The sequence below is a fragment of the Larimichthys crocea genome, chromosome VII, assembly GCF_000972845.2.
Source record: "Larimichthys crocea isolate SSNF chromosome VII, L_crocea_2.0, whole genome shotgun sequence".
Lineage (NCBI taxonomy): Eukaryota > Metazoa > Chordata > Actinopteri > Sciaenidae > Larimichthys > Larimichthys crocea.
In genome coordinates this window covers 4292185-4309782 of record NC_040017.1, presented here as the reverse complement: position 1 = coordinate 4309782, position 17598 = coordinate 4292185, and the positions used below count along the sequence as shown (strand labels likewise).

General features: G+C 38.6%; 1 protein-coding gene across 7 annotated transcripts in view; it reads right to left on the bottom strand.

The window, feature by feature from the left end:
* ldb2a (LIM domain binding 2a) overlaps window positions 1–17598 on the bottom strand; it is an 87790-nt gene that overhangs the window by 1960 nt on the left and 68232 nt on the right. For 2 of the 7 annotated variants that reach the window (XM_019258463.2, XM_027280895.1), the window contains 4 exons: window positions 12421–12504; window positions 8634–8757; window positions 6604–6657; window positions 5743–5894 (listed from right to left, as the gene is read on the bottom strand). In XM_019258463.2, the coding sequence (XP_019114008.1) occupies window positions 5743–5894; window positions 6604–6657; window positions 8634–8757; window positions 12421–12504 (414 nt within the window). The remainder of the gene's footprint in view (window positions 1–5742; window positions 5895–6603; window positions 6658–8633; window positions 8758–12420; window positions 12505–17598) is intronic. The other 5 variants (XM_019258466.2, XM_019258464.2, XM_010731412.3 and 2 more) reach the window with 5 other exon arrangements.

Genomic DNA, 17598 nt, shown 5'->3' with positions numbered 1-17598 from the left:
GAGAGAAACAAATCTTCTTGTTTATAGGTTCATACAAAATGTGCTGTCATGATCAAGTCGTATCCTTTTTGGTTATATATACTTAAAAACATTTTTCATTCGCATACATTTGATGCTATTTGAATTCTAACATTAAGTTACAAGAGGATCACGGTCGACTATCACTTTTTTGCTTTAAGGGACAGAGCAAAGTTTTTATTTTGGTAGACCAGCATAAACATGAAATCAGGTTTTGAATAGATGTATAAAAGTAACACAGTACAGTCTGACATTTAGCCCTGAACATCCTCTCTCTCAATCTTCTTTTAAAACGTTTTTAGTTTGTTTTATTAATAACCAGTCTTCAGTCTGCTTGCTTCTTTCTTTGCTCTACCCACTTTTTAGTTTTTCTTAACAGTTCTACATTTTTTAAAACAGTTTCTAGCTAAACTGGCGTACAAATATAATCAATTCTTACACGGGCACCTGAGATGTGTTTTCAGTTTTGTGCAGGACTTATTCCAGTCCATATTTAGCCTCAGGGTGACTCAGAATTAACATGCTAAAGTGAGTGAGAAATCTGTTTAATCTGGGATCAATGTACCGTCCGAAGGGACATCTACCCAAAAAGACCTTATAACATTTGCAGTACTTCAGATAAATGAATATGCATGTTGACTTCATTCAGCAGCTGATGTGTTTACAGTTGCTGATATATATTTGTGTGTGTGTGTGTGTGTGTGTGTGTGTGTGTTCCAGCTGAGCAAGGAGCACCTAAAGATGGGAGGTGTGTATTTCCCTACTTCAACTCAGACCCCATGCTTGCGATGGAATAAAACTCAGGAGTTAGTGTGTGCATGTTTCAGTGTGTTTGTGCGCGTGTTTATGGCAGACGTTGGTTTATCCAGTGAACCCATTCATACGGTCGACCCCTCTCCGAGCACTCTGTGCAAATGAAACCTTCCCATACAGAAAGCGGATTCCCCCTGTGCTCTGTACCCGCCTCAATCAATACTCATCATGTAAGACATATTTCACAGAGATGGCCCTCTCGCAGTGGGTCAAAGAAGGGAAGAAGAGAGATTTATCCATTATCCGCCGCTATCTGTGGCTGGTGTGTTGTGAAGGAATCCTAATGATTCTTCAGGAGGGGATGCACCAGTCTGCGCTTGTTTTATTTCGTGTTTCAGGGTAAATTCTTCCGCACTACTCGAACAAAGTGAATCAGATTCTGTTGACATATAATCACTGGAGTGTAATTTGTGAATTCAAACATTGATCAATAAGCTCTGAATCATGGCTGCATTTCTTTGTGTGTGCTGAGTCTGTGAATCTCATCTTCCTTTGAATGGCTGAGCATCTCCCTGTTGGCGAGCCCCAGCACCACCCATCGTAACCTGGGAAGAAGCTGTACAGTTAAATGGAGCGCACGCTTCACTGGCCATGTGTGTCAACGCTGCCTGGCTCAGGAGATCTCGCTCTTCTCAGCCATCTCAACAACACACACACACACAAACACGCGCGTGCACTGGCACACAAACCCAGATTAGCTTACTGTACAATCGCATCCGAACACACAAACAAACACAGGCGAAAGCACTCGAACGCAAACTCAGATTAACCCTATGTGCTGTGCACAACAAACACAAGCAGACACATACGCTAACACAGAGAACTGAACACACATATCCCACGGAGATAAACAAACATGCGCAGAACAAACACACGTGTTCATATCCAGCAAGCATTCATGTCAACATACAACAACAAACTTAGCACAGCACCCACCCAAAACTCAAAACACACACACACTTGAATGGGGGAGAGGCAGTTTATTTATCCAAGCCATCCCCAAAACCCCCCTAGCGACCACTTCTACACCCCACTATGCCTTAATCAGGCTAATTAATTTAGGTGAGCTTTTCAACTAAATGACAATATCCACACTGATTTGTCAATTTGCATAGCTAATTAAGTCATTAGCTAAAAACGTGCTGATTGCCAACAAGCCTTGCATTCACCATCTGTTCCTATGAGGAGACCTGTCAACCTACCTCTGGCCAATTTTGGGCCAAAAAAAAAAAAAAAAATCCCTCAGACGATAACAGCTGGTGGCTAGTCTATGACTGGGGAGCGCTAATTGTAAGCTAATTAATACTGTCTACTCGTCTACTCATCTCGTTAAGAGTTAGCTTTCTCGCTAGCTAAGCGGTGAAGGCTTTGAATGAGTCAACGCGATGATCATTCACTGAGCAGTTCAATTAGCATATATATATATATATAGATTAGCAGTGAGAGGCTTAGAAGACATGTTTTTTCTAATAGAACTCTATGGCACAGAGAAATAAGCTCTGGACACACAGATAAAAGAAGCTTTTGGACGTTGAATGTGATATAGATATCACAGAATAAGTGAAAACTCAAGTCACCACTTGAATAAAATGATTGAAAAACACTTTGAGCTTCAGTTCAGGGATTTATTTGCTAGTGCCACACGAGCACAGGTGTCGCTTAAGAGGTGTTCAGAGTGGATGGATGTTAAGTTATGGCTTTAGTCCATAATATGTCTTGTACTACTTCAAATCCACAGACTGACACTGATTTAAAGGCCTGCTTGGTAAAAAGAAAAAGAAAAAAAAGAAACAATACACGTTAACACAAAATTCAGGCCACTAGAGGTCGGTGTTGCTTATTCTAAAAGCGTCCCCCCCACCACCACCACCCTCACCTCCTCCTCTCCTCCAGCCACTGGTAAAACCCCCCCACCCCTTTCCCTTGCGAGGGTCCACTCCTGATTGTCATTGGGCTCACGTAGGCTTGTGCTCAGCCACAAACGAACAACTTCTCAGACAAAGACAGCAGGCGCACAACATATGTAACCAGCATGTTACTAGCCACGCTGCCAGTCTTTAAGAGGCGTGTGAATGCAAGACATGAGTGGTACGGCTGGTGTGTGAGTGTGTGTGTGCGTGTGCGTGTGCGTGTGTGTGTGTGTATGTGTGAGTAAAGGGGGTGGTGGGGAGGTGATGCAGAGTGTGTGCATGTGACAGAGGAAGGGGCTGGGGGTGGACAGTGTATACAGATATCGGTGATAATGAGAGCTGGCACAGAGCCAAACTGCCTTCTGGAGAGACAACAATTGTGCACGCTGTGAGTCTATGTGTGCGTGATGTACAATATCTATGTGCGAGACGGAGGGGAGGTAGAAGAGGAGAGGACAGGGAGGACAAGGAATCTCAAAAGATGACGAGACAGCTCACCACGGGACAGAAAACAGAGGGATAGTACAGTATATATAGGTGAGAGAAAGAGGTGCTCCTTACTTAGAAACACTGTCTGTCATGCCAGGAAAATTAAGTTTTAGTGCCAAGATGAACAACCCCAACCTGGTCGTAGAGTGGAAAAACAAGTCCATCCAGAATTAAAATGATCCACGCAATTTGGACACATGGAGCTTCTACAATGTCCCTATATTCACCCCTGTCTCTGAAAAAGTGCATTTACATACTACTTATGTACATTCGCAACAGCAAATATGTTTTGAAAGAAGGAAATGTAAAACATAATGTGGAAATGTTGTCAATCAACACATGCCAAGTCACAAAACATGTTCACTGTATTTTATTCCTTCAGTATCTAATCGTGCAGTATTATATCCTCTTATAGGAACTAAAGCATGAAAACTTTTATTGGTAGGTTTTGGTGGTGTGGTTAATGTTAGGGAAGATTCTTTAAGTATTGAAAAAGTCTCTGTGCTGTGTCTAACTTCTTAGATTACTGATGGAGAGTAACAATGCAGGAATTGTGTTTTCTTTCAGATTGGCAAAGGGGAAAAACAAATTATATATAATCATTTCTGGTCGGATATGCCGCACATGCTGTGTGAAGAGAAAAGCATCCCATTGATCAGATTTAGTATTTGCATCAATGCCAACCTGCAACCCCTTTAACACCGGCAGCTTCCAGTTAGGTTTGGTATCAGCGCACTTATAGCTGCTTGAAATAACCTAAAAAAAAAAAAAAAAAACACAGGCGCGGCTACAGAACAGCAAATTGGATGCAGCAGTGTAAATATAATACAGTATGTGTGTAATGAGCAGTGTATGGAATAGGTAGAAAACTAGAGCCTCTCACAACAGCATCAAATCCTCGTGGGGAGTGCCAGGCATGGGGTGAAATACTCTGCTGTTCAAGAGGCCATTTAACCTCTAAGTGTGTCAAGTGGGCTGTTATGGAGACATGTAGCAAAATCAGCGTTCACACCCTGAAACGCAGTATGCATATGAGTCACAGGGCTTGATATTTCTAAACTTCATCCAGGTTTTACTTTTTCTGAATAGATCTATTGTTTCTTTTGTCGGTTACTTGTTTTGTTTCTTGGATACCAGCTGGTCACGAAGCCCACTGCTGATGTAAATAAGGCAGTCAGACTGTTCACTAAAGTAGTTTGTGGGAACTTAAAGGCAGCAATGTGTTTCAGATTGACTGAATGAAGAAATGTGATGGGACACCTTAAACTAATTGAGTTATTCTAGTTTTACTTTCAGCATGTCTATGTTTTAGTACAGTTTCCATCACAACAAGATTTGAACAATGTTTAAAAGGACATCCACAAAAAAAAATTCAATTTACAGAAATATTCACTAAATTGTTTCGTTGAAATATTCATATATTTATTTATCAGCAAACACCCCAATCACTTTAAACAAATCTTTGACCTTTTATTTATCCAGCTACAACATGAACACGTTTACCACAGAAAAGCTGCATTCAAATTAGTTTTATGATAATATTACGTTCCAATATGGGGCCATGGTTTTGCACTTATGTTTCTATTTATAGGTATTATGTCTAATGGTTAAATTTCCGGTAACTATTCAAAATGTACGGTCATTGTCTTTATTATTATCATTTTGGCAGTGGTTTACAGATGTTCCACTTTGACCTCCAGAAATTCATCAGATATCACAGGAGTCCACAGTAGAACGACATATGAAACTCTTTCGGCTCAGCCAGAATTTATCCAGCACTCTTTAACAGCAGCTTTACATTCAGACAGTTCAAGACATGCAGAGGTTCTGAGTACAAGCAAACTCTGCTAGCAGTCCTCTGGGCAGCTGTGAGTTCAGTGCCTTGGTCAAGGGCATTTTCAACAGTGGTGGCTGAGAGAGTGCCCAGAGTCACTTTCCCCACCCACATTTTCCCATTTTGGTGCTCAGATTCAAACCTTTTTTATTTTTTTTATTTTTTTTTTTTACTCAAACCTCTCGGCTACGGCCACTTGGTTGAGCAATGGGGTCAGCAGGGTCTTTTTTAAACAAACATATTCTGAAGTACATGGAGTGTACTCAGAGAGAAAGCAGCTCCACACTGTATCTCCAGTTGGTGATATGATACTACCTGCAGCAAAGGAACACTTGCATTCACATTAACTTGTTGTTTATAACCTAAGCACCTAAGTGGTGCCTGTACTAGTTTCTTGGATCATTTTTAATGTCATTTGTGTCACTCTTTATGATATTTTATGTATTTTATCTTCGTCTTTTGGGGCGAGATGTTTTCATACAAACTCCTCGAGTTTCCATTGCACAGGTTTCCTTTCTAGCATCTCCTCCTGGTGCTTTTTTGTTCCTTTAAATAAATTAAAACTAATGTCTGAAGTACCATTAGGAATATCTAACGCCTGTGCGTAAGCCTGCAAACATGCACGTGAAGTCATAGAAAAAAAATAAAAGAGGCAAACCGAGTGGAGCTGATGCTTACAGGTACCTGACTGGAGAGGCTGAAGTTGGTGGCGGGGCTGCGTTTTTTGCCTGCGGTGGTGCCCACACTGCTGTTGGCGCTGCTGGCGGAGTTCTTCCGTTTCCTCCTCTTCGTGGTTGTCTGTCGGGCGGGCTCAGCTTTGGCGCGACCAGCAAAGAGAAACAGAGGCAATGCCAAGAACATAATGCATACAGATGGAGACAAGGTGTAGGGGTGTGTGCTGTGTGGGGAGTGTGTAAGTTTCATACTGTAGAGGTTTGGACAGACGGCGTCATATGTGGAGGAGGAAAAAAGCATGCAGGCAGAATTGTAGGAATGCTTGTACACATGCATGCATGCAAAGAGTGCACACACAGAAAAACAAATGTTACATAGAGGAGAGCGACTAGTCTACAACAATCCATGCTTTGTTTTCTTCAGAGGTGAAACCGCAAGAGCGTTAACATCTCCCAAGACATGCACTAGTAAGAAAGAACCCCTGCTTTATTTGCATAAATGCTCAACAATGGACCCTGACGCGTAATGTAAATTTGTTAATGATTTTGCTGCTGCACCGATTGCGTTGTTCCTCAATAACATGAGCCAGATTAAAACAGCTCTGCCGAGGCAGAAAAACACATTCATGTTTGTCTTCCTCAGTACGCTGTTATAATGTATCTATTTTTACACATTCACTAAGACCTGATCTGCTGAGCAGGAGTGCGTTACTGTTCAATCATCACGTTTAAAGCAAGTATTAGTGCTGTTCTCCAACATGCAGCTGAGCATCTATGATGAACTTGCACACAAAAATGTATTTCATGGCATTCCAGGGAGCGCTACAATGCTGCTTTCAGTTAACACTGTAAGAGAGAAAGATACCTTTTTTGTGATTTGTGGGAAATATTTCCGTTTTGAAGTTCTGTGGATGTCCAGCTGAAACCGGAGCCACAATTTGAATTTATTCAGGCGATTCAATAATTTCTTAGACAATTTTACGACAGAGTGAGACCAGAGACGACAACAGAGATAAGGAAGAGAAATAATTGAACATTCATGCTATAGAGATGTTACTTAACACCAATGAAACTTCTATCAAATATCCAATTATGAGATATATATAATTCCTGAAGGTGCAATTAAATCACAAGTGAAATCATCATCATTAAAAATATATAAAGCACTGACACACTTTAAATAGAGATCTAGGTGTTTCTAGTATTTACAAAAGAATTTATGTAATGCATAATTTATAAATACATGATTTAGCAAATTCCGCCAACATTTGTTAGAAAACATCATGCTTTTAATCTCAAGAGGGACAAGAAAACATTGCTGTGATCTTCAAACAGATGCCTGAAAATGAAATACATTTTTCGAGGTTCTTACTAATCACACCGAGGGAGATGCTTTCATATTGTCTTACGACAACCAGCAACTTATGATACAAACAAAACTGGAACTGTAAACCAGAGGCAAAACAATAAGGGGAATTTTTTATCAGTATCTTTCCTCTTTGATTCCTGACTTTGACAGACGTGTGTGCACAAAAAAAAAGAAAAGCGGTGCCTATTGTCAGAGACAATCATTTCTGTTATCCGACCGGTTTCCTTCGATGCTGAACCGGTGACGCACTAAAATCGCTTCCATTTCCACCAAAAGGACTTATCAGAGCATAAATGTGCCTGTGGTTTCCTTCCTGGCTAAATCCCAACCAGTTTCCAAGCTGGAGAAGAATTGCAGGAAAAGGGGAATAACACGCCACAAATAAGGAAAACCGCAATTCCAGCTAAACTGAAAAGTTCATGTCAAAATATAGACAGATGACATGAAGTGACCCTGAATAACCCTGCTCTTGAATGGTGGAGCACACTGAGTAGGCCTGACTTAAAGAAAGCGTTAGACTTTCTGTATTTATTATTTAAAAAGTTTCCATTAGGAAACGTATGGATCTAAAGCCAGAGACAAGATCAAATAAACTGATAAAGCTGATATTATATCAAACTACATTGCACATTAAGCTGTTTCTCATAAATCACACAAAGTGCTATATATCACCCATATAGGATTTCATATCAAGCTGTATTTTCTTTCCACGTGCACAATTAACCATTAATGTAAGAGCTGTTTCCCCTCAGACTTTATATTCATAAAATGCTTTCCATGTTTTTTTTTTTTCTCTGTTTTTTCTTTTCTTTGAAGAACGTCGGCGACACTGGGGAGCCGCTGGCCGGGGAGTTGGATCTACTAGTCTGATTACACCCGGCACTCTTAATTAAAGTTACACAGGTCTGAGTCAAAGGCTTTTTGACTGGTGTTGGTTTTTAAAGACATCTCGTCACGCCTCGCTAAGCATTGCTGTAATTTGCAGCCACTCCGATGTGTCCAAAAAAACTCGGCTTACTCTTTCTCTCCAGCTTAAGTTCGCACAGCCAATTTAAGCCTGGTACTTTTCAGAAACCGCCCTTAAAACATCAATCATAAAAAGCTGAGAGGCCCGTTAAGATTGGCGAGGTTGAGATTCAAGAAGCAGCCCTGAATTCTGATTAATTTTACATACCTGACAGGCAAAACATATTTAAGGGATTAACTCATATAATGGCAAATTTGAAAACATAAGTGATGCAATAAAAACACAATCTGAGAAAAAATATTCCTATTCCTACAAAGTGAGTGATGGTACAGAATTAAAAGCTGTTTTTTTGAAGGAAAGGAAGTCAGTTAAACCTCAGCAGAGGAAACAATTAACACATGAGACTAGATCCACAACAAAAAATGTAAATGATTCTCAGTTGTCGTTTATTCAAAATGGATTTTCTTGTTTTTTCCTGAAAGACACTATCCAGATCTGCTTCTTTGAACAGGTTCCTCGGCAGTAAAGATACATGTTTGTTTTAGCAGTAGGTAGTTACCTGGTGGGGCTACCATTCTCTGCCATTTTTGGAATAGGCATGTCTTGAGACAGTCCCGGGGGCTGAGGTTGTAGGTCTTGTGCCTTGACATGAGCTCCTGCATGGGCTCCAGGATGACACACAACTGCGGACACAATGGGAAACAACCACACGTTCAGTTAAAGGAGATTTATTCAACATTTGATGAGAGAACAGTGTCCTGTCCATCACTGCAGCCTCGTAACAAGGTAAAGCAAATAAACATCCATAAAAAACGCTGAGTTTGTTGCTCAATTAATCACCACAGAGTGACTTTGAGTGATTAGTTGTGCTGTAAATTTACTTTTTAAAGGCACTATTAATAAAGTACCTTTGAAAAAACAGGTTTATTGTCAAGCGCTTTAGTGAGAAGTACAAGAAGACAGACAAGGGATGAGCAGGATACATTTTAATATGAGCAGCCTTTCTTGGGCTGTTTACAGCTTCGCACATTCAAATGTGTATGACGCATCATGTTCTGACTTCAGACACACAGAACAGTCGCTGGTTCCCACACTGCACTCCAGCAATACTCTAAAGACTGTAAGTACCATATTCAGTCTGGAGAAGCTGTAAATCTCTGGTGATCAGCAGTGAGAGGAACCAGGGGTCAGTCTGTCGTCTTAAATACATTACGCATAGCTTATCCAGATAACATCTGGATAACATTACAAGCTGGCTCTATTTTAATAGCAGCAACCAAATGCTTGTTGGTGCAGTCACAAGACAGTGATTGGATGTTTACAGAGCTGTCTTATTGCAGGACCAGTCACAGGGTAACACTGCTTTAAACTCCAGGCAACCTGCCCATCTTTTTCCTCTAAGTGGATAAAACCATTTTCTTTTTCTCTCTGACTTTTCTCTGTTTTTCAAAATTTGAGCATTGTATTTTTTTTCTTTTTTTACAATATCCAGTTTTAGGGGAAACAACATTGACAATTGATGCTTTGTTTTTTTGCAAAGACTACAAAAAAGAATTGCATCTGTATCTTCATATTCTCTGTTTTTTTTTCATGTTAGCAAGAAACGTACATAACTTATATGTACTGTTGCATTAAACTAGTCCCTAACACCTGCAGCATCTTTTATTTTTTAGATTACATCCTGTGATATAGCATTCTATAATATTTTGTTTGTACTGATCTGTTATGACAGGACTGACCTGATTCAGACAGCCTTTTTAGAACAAAATAAATACCAATGTGTATTTTTCAGTTAAAAGCGACTTTAAAATATTTTATATTCAGCTGCTTCTCATTCACAGTGCGATGTAAGGTCAAAAATTACCGGAGTGAAAGAAGGTGTGGGTTTACTAACTTGCTCAAGGGCACTTTGACAGTCGTTACTGAGAGAAAGGAGACTGTTAATCATTCACTGCATGCTTAAATGATCTCATCTGACCTTCAGCATCCCACCACCCCTACATTTCTGATGTCAGTTCTAATCAACATGCTCATCCTGTCTTCGCTTGTATTGTACAACCACTTTGAGGTAAAAAGAAAAACTTTGAAGGAGACTGTGTATTATATACAGTATGTACTACCTACTACTATCTGTTAAACGAGTTTGGATGTTTTTATACAAATCACCTGTCAGCACCAGGAATCCTTGCAGAAATGTTTCAGCGTGATGGATATTCAAACCAGGGATGTTCACCAGTTCTGGGTTTCATTCTAACAACCGTACACACAGACGCTTACGCCAAATTACCCTACATGAACATATTAATGTCTGTTGCTATTTCCTGTGTTAGGACAGCAGTGTTTTTGATGCCATGCAGCTCGAGGTAAAGTGAACATCCCTGTAGCAGACTAATCCCTTGTTCTCCTCTGATAGTTCCCTCCTGACACAGTAATATCCCTCCCCAGCTCAGCCAACAAGCCCTGGCTCTCAGCCTGAAAACAAGGGCTATTTTCAGGCTGAATAGTAGGAAGCCGGCAGCAGCTCCAATACAGAGAAAGGCTTAAATACTCCAAATGTAAAAAAATAAATAAATAAATACAGAGAACGTGCGTTTGTGTGAGTGACAGAAAGGCCGGTTGTAACCCCTTAGCCAGGAAACTGTCAGTATTTTTGGGAAAGACTGATATACGCTGGGAAAGGCCTTTTCCAGAGACACATTATTGTCAGTTTAATGTGAGGAAAGGGTGTATTTTACTTTGACGTCCTTGCATAACAGCAGAGGAAAATATCATATGCAAAGTGCGTGATATGACGAACAATAGTTCAGGAAGAAGGGGTCTAGATGATTCTAGAGGAATCGCGAGTTTTGGGTTAATCTTTTCTTTGGTCTTGTAATATATATTAAACACGGTGGTATCCAAATGAAGCAGTCTTTAAAATATAAATCACACTTGTCATCATTTTATTCATCAGATTAAATTAAACAGGGTTAGGAATCACTTCTTTAGGCAATACGACCTCAGAGAAACACTGAATCTGTAACCGACTCTTCAATTCTTACTTCTGTCTTCTTGATGCTCTTTAGAACTGGCAACCTGGCAAACTCATGTGCTTAAAATGCAAATTCAATAAAACCAATATCATTACTTTTAAACTAGTGAAATGATCTATGTAGTTTATTTTGTTTTCATTATTACTGAAATGAAAAAAAAAATACTCAGAACAAGGTTAAATCCCTCATTAAGATGAATAATTCCTGTAGCATTTAAAATAAAACCACATTGTGCTCTTGGAGTTCCTAATTTAGCAGACACACCAGTATTTATGTGAAACAGTTCAGGTTTAGACCGCTGAGGCAATGCAAGTCATTTTGACAAACTGAAACCATCCTTCAAATGCAAAGCTGGGAATATTTAGACACAAACAACTTAAACTCGTCCATAAAACTCATGTTGTCAGCAAACATAAAACAAGTCATGATTCTGTCTGCTAATCACTGACCATCTGAAAAGAAGGAATGAGCGGAAAATAAATCTTTAGCGTGTAATTACAGATACTTGAATTACGTGTTTTTGCTTTTGGTGGCATTACAGTTGCTTTCTGTATAGAAAATCATTGTTAGAGGAAAACAAAAACATCCACCCTGCTCCCTCTCTCCCTCTCTGTGTGTCTTTCTTCACTCGGTTATTATAAGCAGTGGAGGTGCCGTTCCCCGATTCGCGCGCCATTTCACAATTATGAGTCTCAACAGGGAGCGTTCATTAATGTTATGCTAATTTTCTGTATCCAATTAATTCTTCTCTCTCCCGCTCGCTCTTGTTCTCCCATTTGGAAATCGTAGCTGTCAGTCAACTGCGGCGTTGAAAAAAACACAAACAAAACCCTGTGAAATAATCACTAATGTATTCAGCCGGCTTATACTTCCTATTTCCGTAAATTATATTGCTGCGGTCAGGTAGAAAAACATGTATATGCAAAGAGTAAAGAAGAAATAAGTGCTTATTTTTTTGTTTTGATGCCATGAAATTATACACTCAGGTTTCAAACGCCAGGGAGTCATAAAACGTGTTCAGCACATAAATAACAGCATAAGCTCTCGATTCCAGTAAGACAGAGAAAAATACATTCGCATTAACTAAAGAGTGAATATGAGAATGTAGAAAAGAATATCTGGAAAGTCAAACTTGAAGATTCAAACACTGGATATACCTGTAAATGTAAGTAACCATGCCAAAGTCCATTTTGATATTTATTTATTAATATACAATATTTAAAAATGGACAAGAATTGCTCCTCCGTGTGCATTAAAGTGAGAAAAAAAAACAAAAGCGGAATGACAGTCATAGACATTGTCACACACACTTACCCTGAGGTAGTTGAGGGTGAAGTTGGTCAACCCCATGCGAGTGATGTTTTTGGACAGTTGTTCCAGCACCTGAGGGTCTTGTGCCTAAAGTCATCAGCAGAGAAATGACGATGAAGAACAAATGCATACAGCCTGTATATTGTTGATGTATATTCTTCTTATGTTTGCATTCAAATGACTATGACTAATAACTAATTATCTGCAGGCAATTAGGCTAATTGGCATTCATAGGATATGCACAATCAACACATTTATGACTCGGAAGTCATGAATGTGTTGATTGTGCATATCCTATGACTACTACTTAACATTGTTATTTCTGTTGGCCATGGAGATGAATAATTTCACAAAGATGTCAAACTGTGCGTTAATTACTAAACATTACTTTGTCGTTCCATTTAAATTTCTACACGTTTTTAATTTCATATCTTCACTGGATTTGATGACGTTGCTCAGTGTATATGTACAGTGGTCTGAGCAGCAGGGAAAATTAGTTCAAATTAGTAAATTAATTAGTAAAATAAAATAATGTTAAGTTGTTGAAAAACTGCAGATGTAAGCCCCACCCCCCCTGCTATTTCCTATATTGTGCTTTTTGTTTATTGTGAAGCATAAATAGCGACAGAACAGAACTGACCACCATCTTCAAACACATTGAGAAAACTCTGCAGTGAATAAATTGACTGTAAAAAAGAAAACGCACAGAAACTCTGTGATTATACAGTACAGTATGTGTAGGAGTAAAGAATACATCTTGAAAAGGAAAGGGGGGAAAATAGCAATTATAGGATGATATCTGATTGAAAAGAAGAAAAAAAAAATCTCATAAAGATACATGATTATTCACTAAGCTTGTTTGCTGCTCCAAGAATAAGCAGTCAAATCATAAAAAAGCTGTAGGTATTGACAGAGCAAAACATAGCCCAGACTGTGGAGGAGCAGTGAGCACACTTGCATTCACCGCCTCATGAAAAATGCATAATTCCATCTCCAGTCGCATCTCTGTGTGGAGAAAGTCAAGAGGGAAGCGAGGGAGTTCTTCTGTACCGTCAGCAGACCAACATGAGTGACGGGAGAATTGAATTAGTGTGCATTATTGGCAGACCGTCAGAATCTGAACTACTTTACTCATCGAGAAGAATTAGTCTAAACGTACTGTAAAAGAATTTGTCTTGGCAGGACTGGTGCAATCATGTATCAACAATTTGTGGAGTAACACAAGTAAACAGAGGCACATATGGCGCAGGGACAAACAGACAGTCAGTTCAAGAGGCCGAAGACAGACAAACAAGTACAAACTTTACAAGAACTCATTCAGATGTTAGGATGCATGCCAATTGTCCAATTAAGACTTTTCAACAGTGAATAAGATCATCCACAGCACATGCACTCGACCTAATGTTACAATGTCAGAACGCTGCTCAGCTGTGGTGTACTGTAACTAAATACATTCACATTCTGACGTACTCATTCAAGCAATTCGAAGTAGCATTTTTATGATAAGGCTTACCTCTACTATACTACATTCCAGAGGAAAATACTGCATTTGATTGCATTGACAGCTATTTTGTATATTAAGATTTACATACAAAACATATGTTCAGCTTATTAAATATGAGCCATTGTTGTGGATTAGATGTAGACCACCACAATAAAATGCTGCTGCTTTCACACCAATGCATCAGTGATAACAATCCACTAATATGATACATAAGAAAATAACAATCACAGGAGCTGTTGAAATGTACCATTATTTATAGTTTTACTTGTTATGTAGTATTTTAATACCGCTGTAATGCTTTTACTTCCTCCAAACATACATCGTATTTACTCCCCTTTTAGATATAATGTATAAAAAGCATGCAATGCATATATACAGTACTGTGCACGTGTAAATGTCTCTTTGCAGGCTGTTATTTTAATGTTTTTTATTTTTTTATTTTATTGTCATCAAGTTTTATTTACCTACAGTGTGTGTAATTGTTTGAATTCTTCACTTCTGCTCTACCTTGTTCTGTCTGTCCGAGAGAACGCATATTGTATGTGTGGGTGGAGGGGGTTGTAGCAGATGTTTGGGAGAGGAAAACACAGGACGCATCACCTGAGATGATGTGCAGCTCACTGTGTTTTATCTGTGTGTGCTGTTTTACTGTCTTTGTGTATTTTTAACACTCTCAAAAAAGGTAATTCACTGTTTTTTTTTTTGGCAGTTGTTTAAACTGAGCACATTTACTCAAGGACCGCACTTAAGTAGAATTTTGAGCTACTCACACTTTATTTCATTATTTACATTATGTTGCTGCTTTATACTTCACAGCTCAAAGGGAAAAATATTTTTACCCCAGTACACTTATTTTACAGAGTGATGGAACACATTGATTTTAAAATATGAACCAAATTATGATTGTAAAATACAGTAGTTGTTTGAAGATGACCACCTACAACATTAAAATGCTGCATTGATCACTTATGAGAATACTGTACAGTAATAAAACACTATGGAGCCGTTAAGTATGATGGGTAATTATACTGTAAGTACAGTTTTCTACACTTCTGCATTTAAATAAGATTATGAATGCAGGACTGATAATGAAGTACTATAGAAGTATTTTTTAATCATGGTATTGTTACTTTACTTAGTTAAATGCTCCCACTACTGATAAGTTGATCCACTGTCAGGCAATCGGGCAAACATGCCCCAAACAACATTCTCTTCAGGCACGAGCAGTATTAAAACTACCATCAACACAAATGTAAGAGAGAGTAAAATGATACCCAAAAATCTTAATGAAAAAATGTAATTGACAATTTTGTTACTGACTTCAGTACAGATGAGTTCCTGAAGTCAGCATCTAGTGGGCGTTACAGGAACTGCAGAGCCTCATCACTCAGGTGAGATGGGTTTGCACTGACGGTTGGAGTTACTTTGCACCACATATGTTGAGGAGATGTAAAGAAAAACTGTGACACAGCTTTCGTCTGGAATCCGGCCGTTATATCTGATCTCATAATTTAAATTCTCATTATCATTCCCAACATTTATTCAAAATTGTATGCCTGTTCATCCCGTACTTTGTTTGTCTGTAATGTACAGCAAGTCGGTCATTATTGTAAAATAATTCCGAGTGATGAAGGACTTCTCTTTGAAAACACACGTGTCACATTCTGTTATTCAGAAATAAAGGAGTGTAGAATTGACTAATCAGAATCAATTATTTTACAAAGGTGTGTAATAAATTGAGTTAAAATGAGATACTTTTTTTTTTCTGGTGTGTCATTGTACTTGAGCTATAGCTCCTGTGCTTCTACATAAGTAAGATAATTATTTTGATACTTTCCATCACTGAACACACACCTGAAGTATCTATCAGAAATGGCTAATATCAATTACTTTCTTTAAAAACTTGTGAAAATTAAAATAAGAACAAACTTTATTTCTTTTCCAAACATTTCCTCAAGAGCAACTGCTGAAGTAGTTCAGCTCAGATCAAAAACAGGATCTTCCACAGTGGCTACATCGGTACTGGTATCTACAGTTTCAACTTTCCTATTCTCACCCCCATGTGTCTGTATCTGCTTTCATTAGTCCAGGCAACGATCAAAAGCCTGAACTCACACTCGCGCACAAATCACCAAAGATCTGGCCAGTACCCACAATACTCCACGATATCCCACTCTGCAGGAATTAGTGTGAATACCCTGAGGGGCCAATTTATCGGTGAGTGAAATTCATAGGAAGACTTAGCCAAAAAAGAAGCTGGCTATACAGAAGAGGCTGCCTCTTACACACACCTTTAGGTCAATGGGGGTAAAGGGAGAATACTGAGAGTGAATCTCACTTTATTTATCAGGCAAATGGGAAGGAATGCATGAATAGCAACTATCGCATAGCACTGCTGAAAAGGAAAAAAAAACAAAAACATATGAGAGCACTATGAATTATTGTTTTAGACATGGAATGTGGAAAGTTGCTTGTTTTATCTGTCTGTTAGATGTTTTGATCATTCAGACATACCTGACTTTCATGTAGTTTTCAAACATTACATAAGTACATTGCACCGTGTACACAAGAGGAGGCGTCATCACTGCTGTAAAACAACTGCATCACTGATGAATTTTTGCCATTTAAGATTTAATTAATAACCATTGCGAGCATGATGGATGCTCGCCTCTCGTCTTTTCTTGTGAATCTCTTAATAAATGTTGTCATCATTTTCATCACTGATTAAATCGTGAACTCTGCTGCTGTTTTTTTTTTTTTTTAACTTAGATGTTGAGTTGGACATTTCTATTTGCTCATGAGATGTATGCAAAGTGTTTTGCTGGATATTCTTGAAGTAAAAAGTTGAACATTTAATCTAATTATTGTGGGCATAGATCTAAGACCCATGTCCCATTTATATCACACGGGAAGGCAAAAATTATGAACTAATCTAACACGACATGAAACAATGTAAAGCCGGCTCAGTCAAAGTGATTCATAGTTTATTCAACTAGTTTTATTTATTTTCTGTGAGCGTGGGCGATGATACATGGACAAATTATAACTGTGATCTTAATCAAGCAAACAAGGCTTACATTTAATTTCTCTTTGTGTGTTTAACCTTGTTCTGTGTTGCTCTTTACATTAATACAGCAGCACTTAAATCAGACTTGTGTCACATGAAATGTTAGTGGGTCCGACCTAATAAGATTACCATCATGACTTTCTCTTATAAGTGGTTCAGGCACTTATTATTATACATGAGACCAAGATGTCAAATTGCCGTCGCGTTTACATGAAGAGGCTGTTTGAAAAGGGCTTTGTAACCCTGGAAACATGAAATATCAACACTATAGCACCGGGAATATACAGTCAGTTGTGAGTTTATGACATCTGGTTGAAACAAAGCAGTCTAACACAATGCAGTAATGCAGTAAATCCTATAAAATTATAAAGTTTTCGGTTCAAATTGTTTTGGAGAATTGTTAAATCAACTTTTTGAGGCTGCAGTTTGTAATGTTTTTAAGATTTTCATTTTCATTTTAAAAGAAATCCAGTTCTTCCTCTTAACAGCAGTGTTGTATCACACAATTCAGTTCAACATCATTTGAATTTAGGAGACCTTCTACGAGCTCCAGCTACACTCTACAGCTCCAGTAACTAAATGTGTGTTCCACTTAGTGGAATTAAGCAGA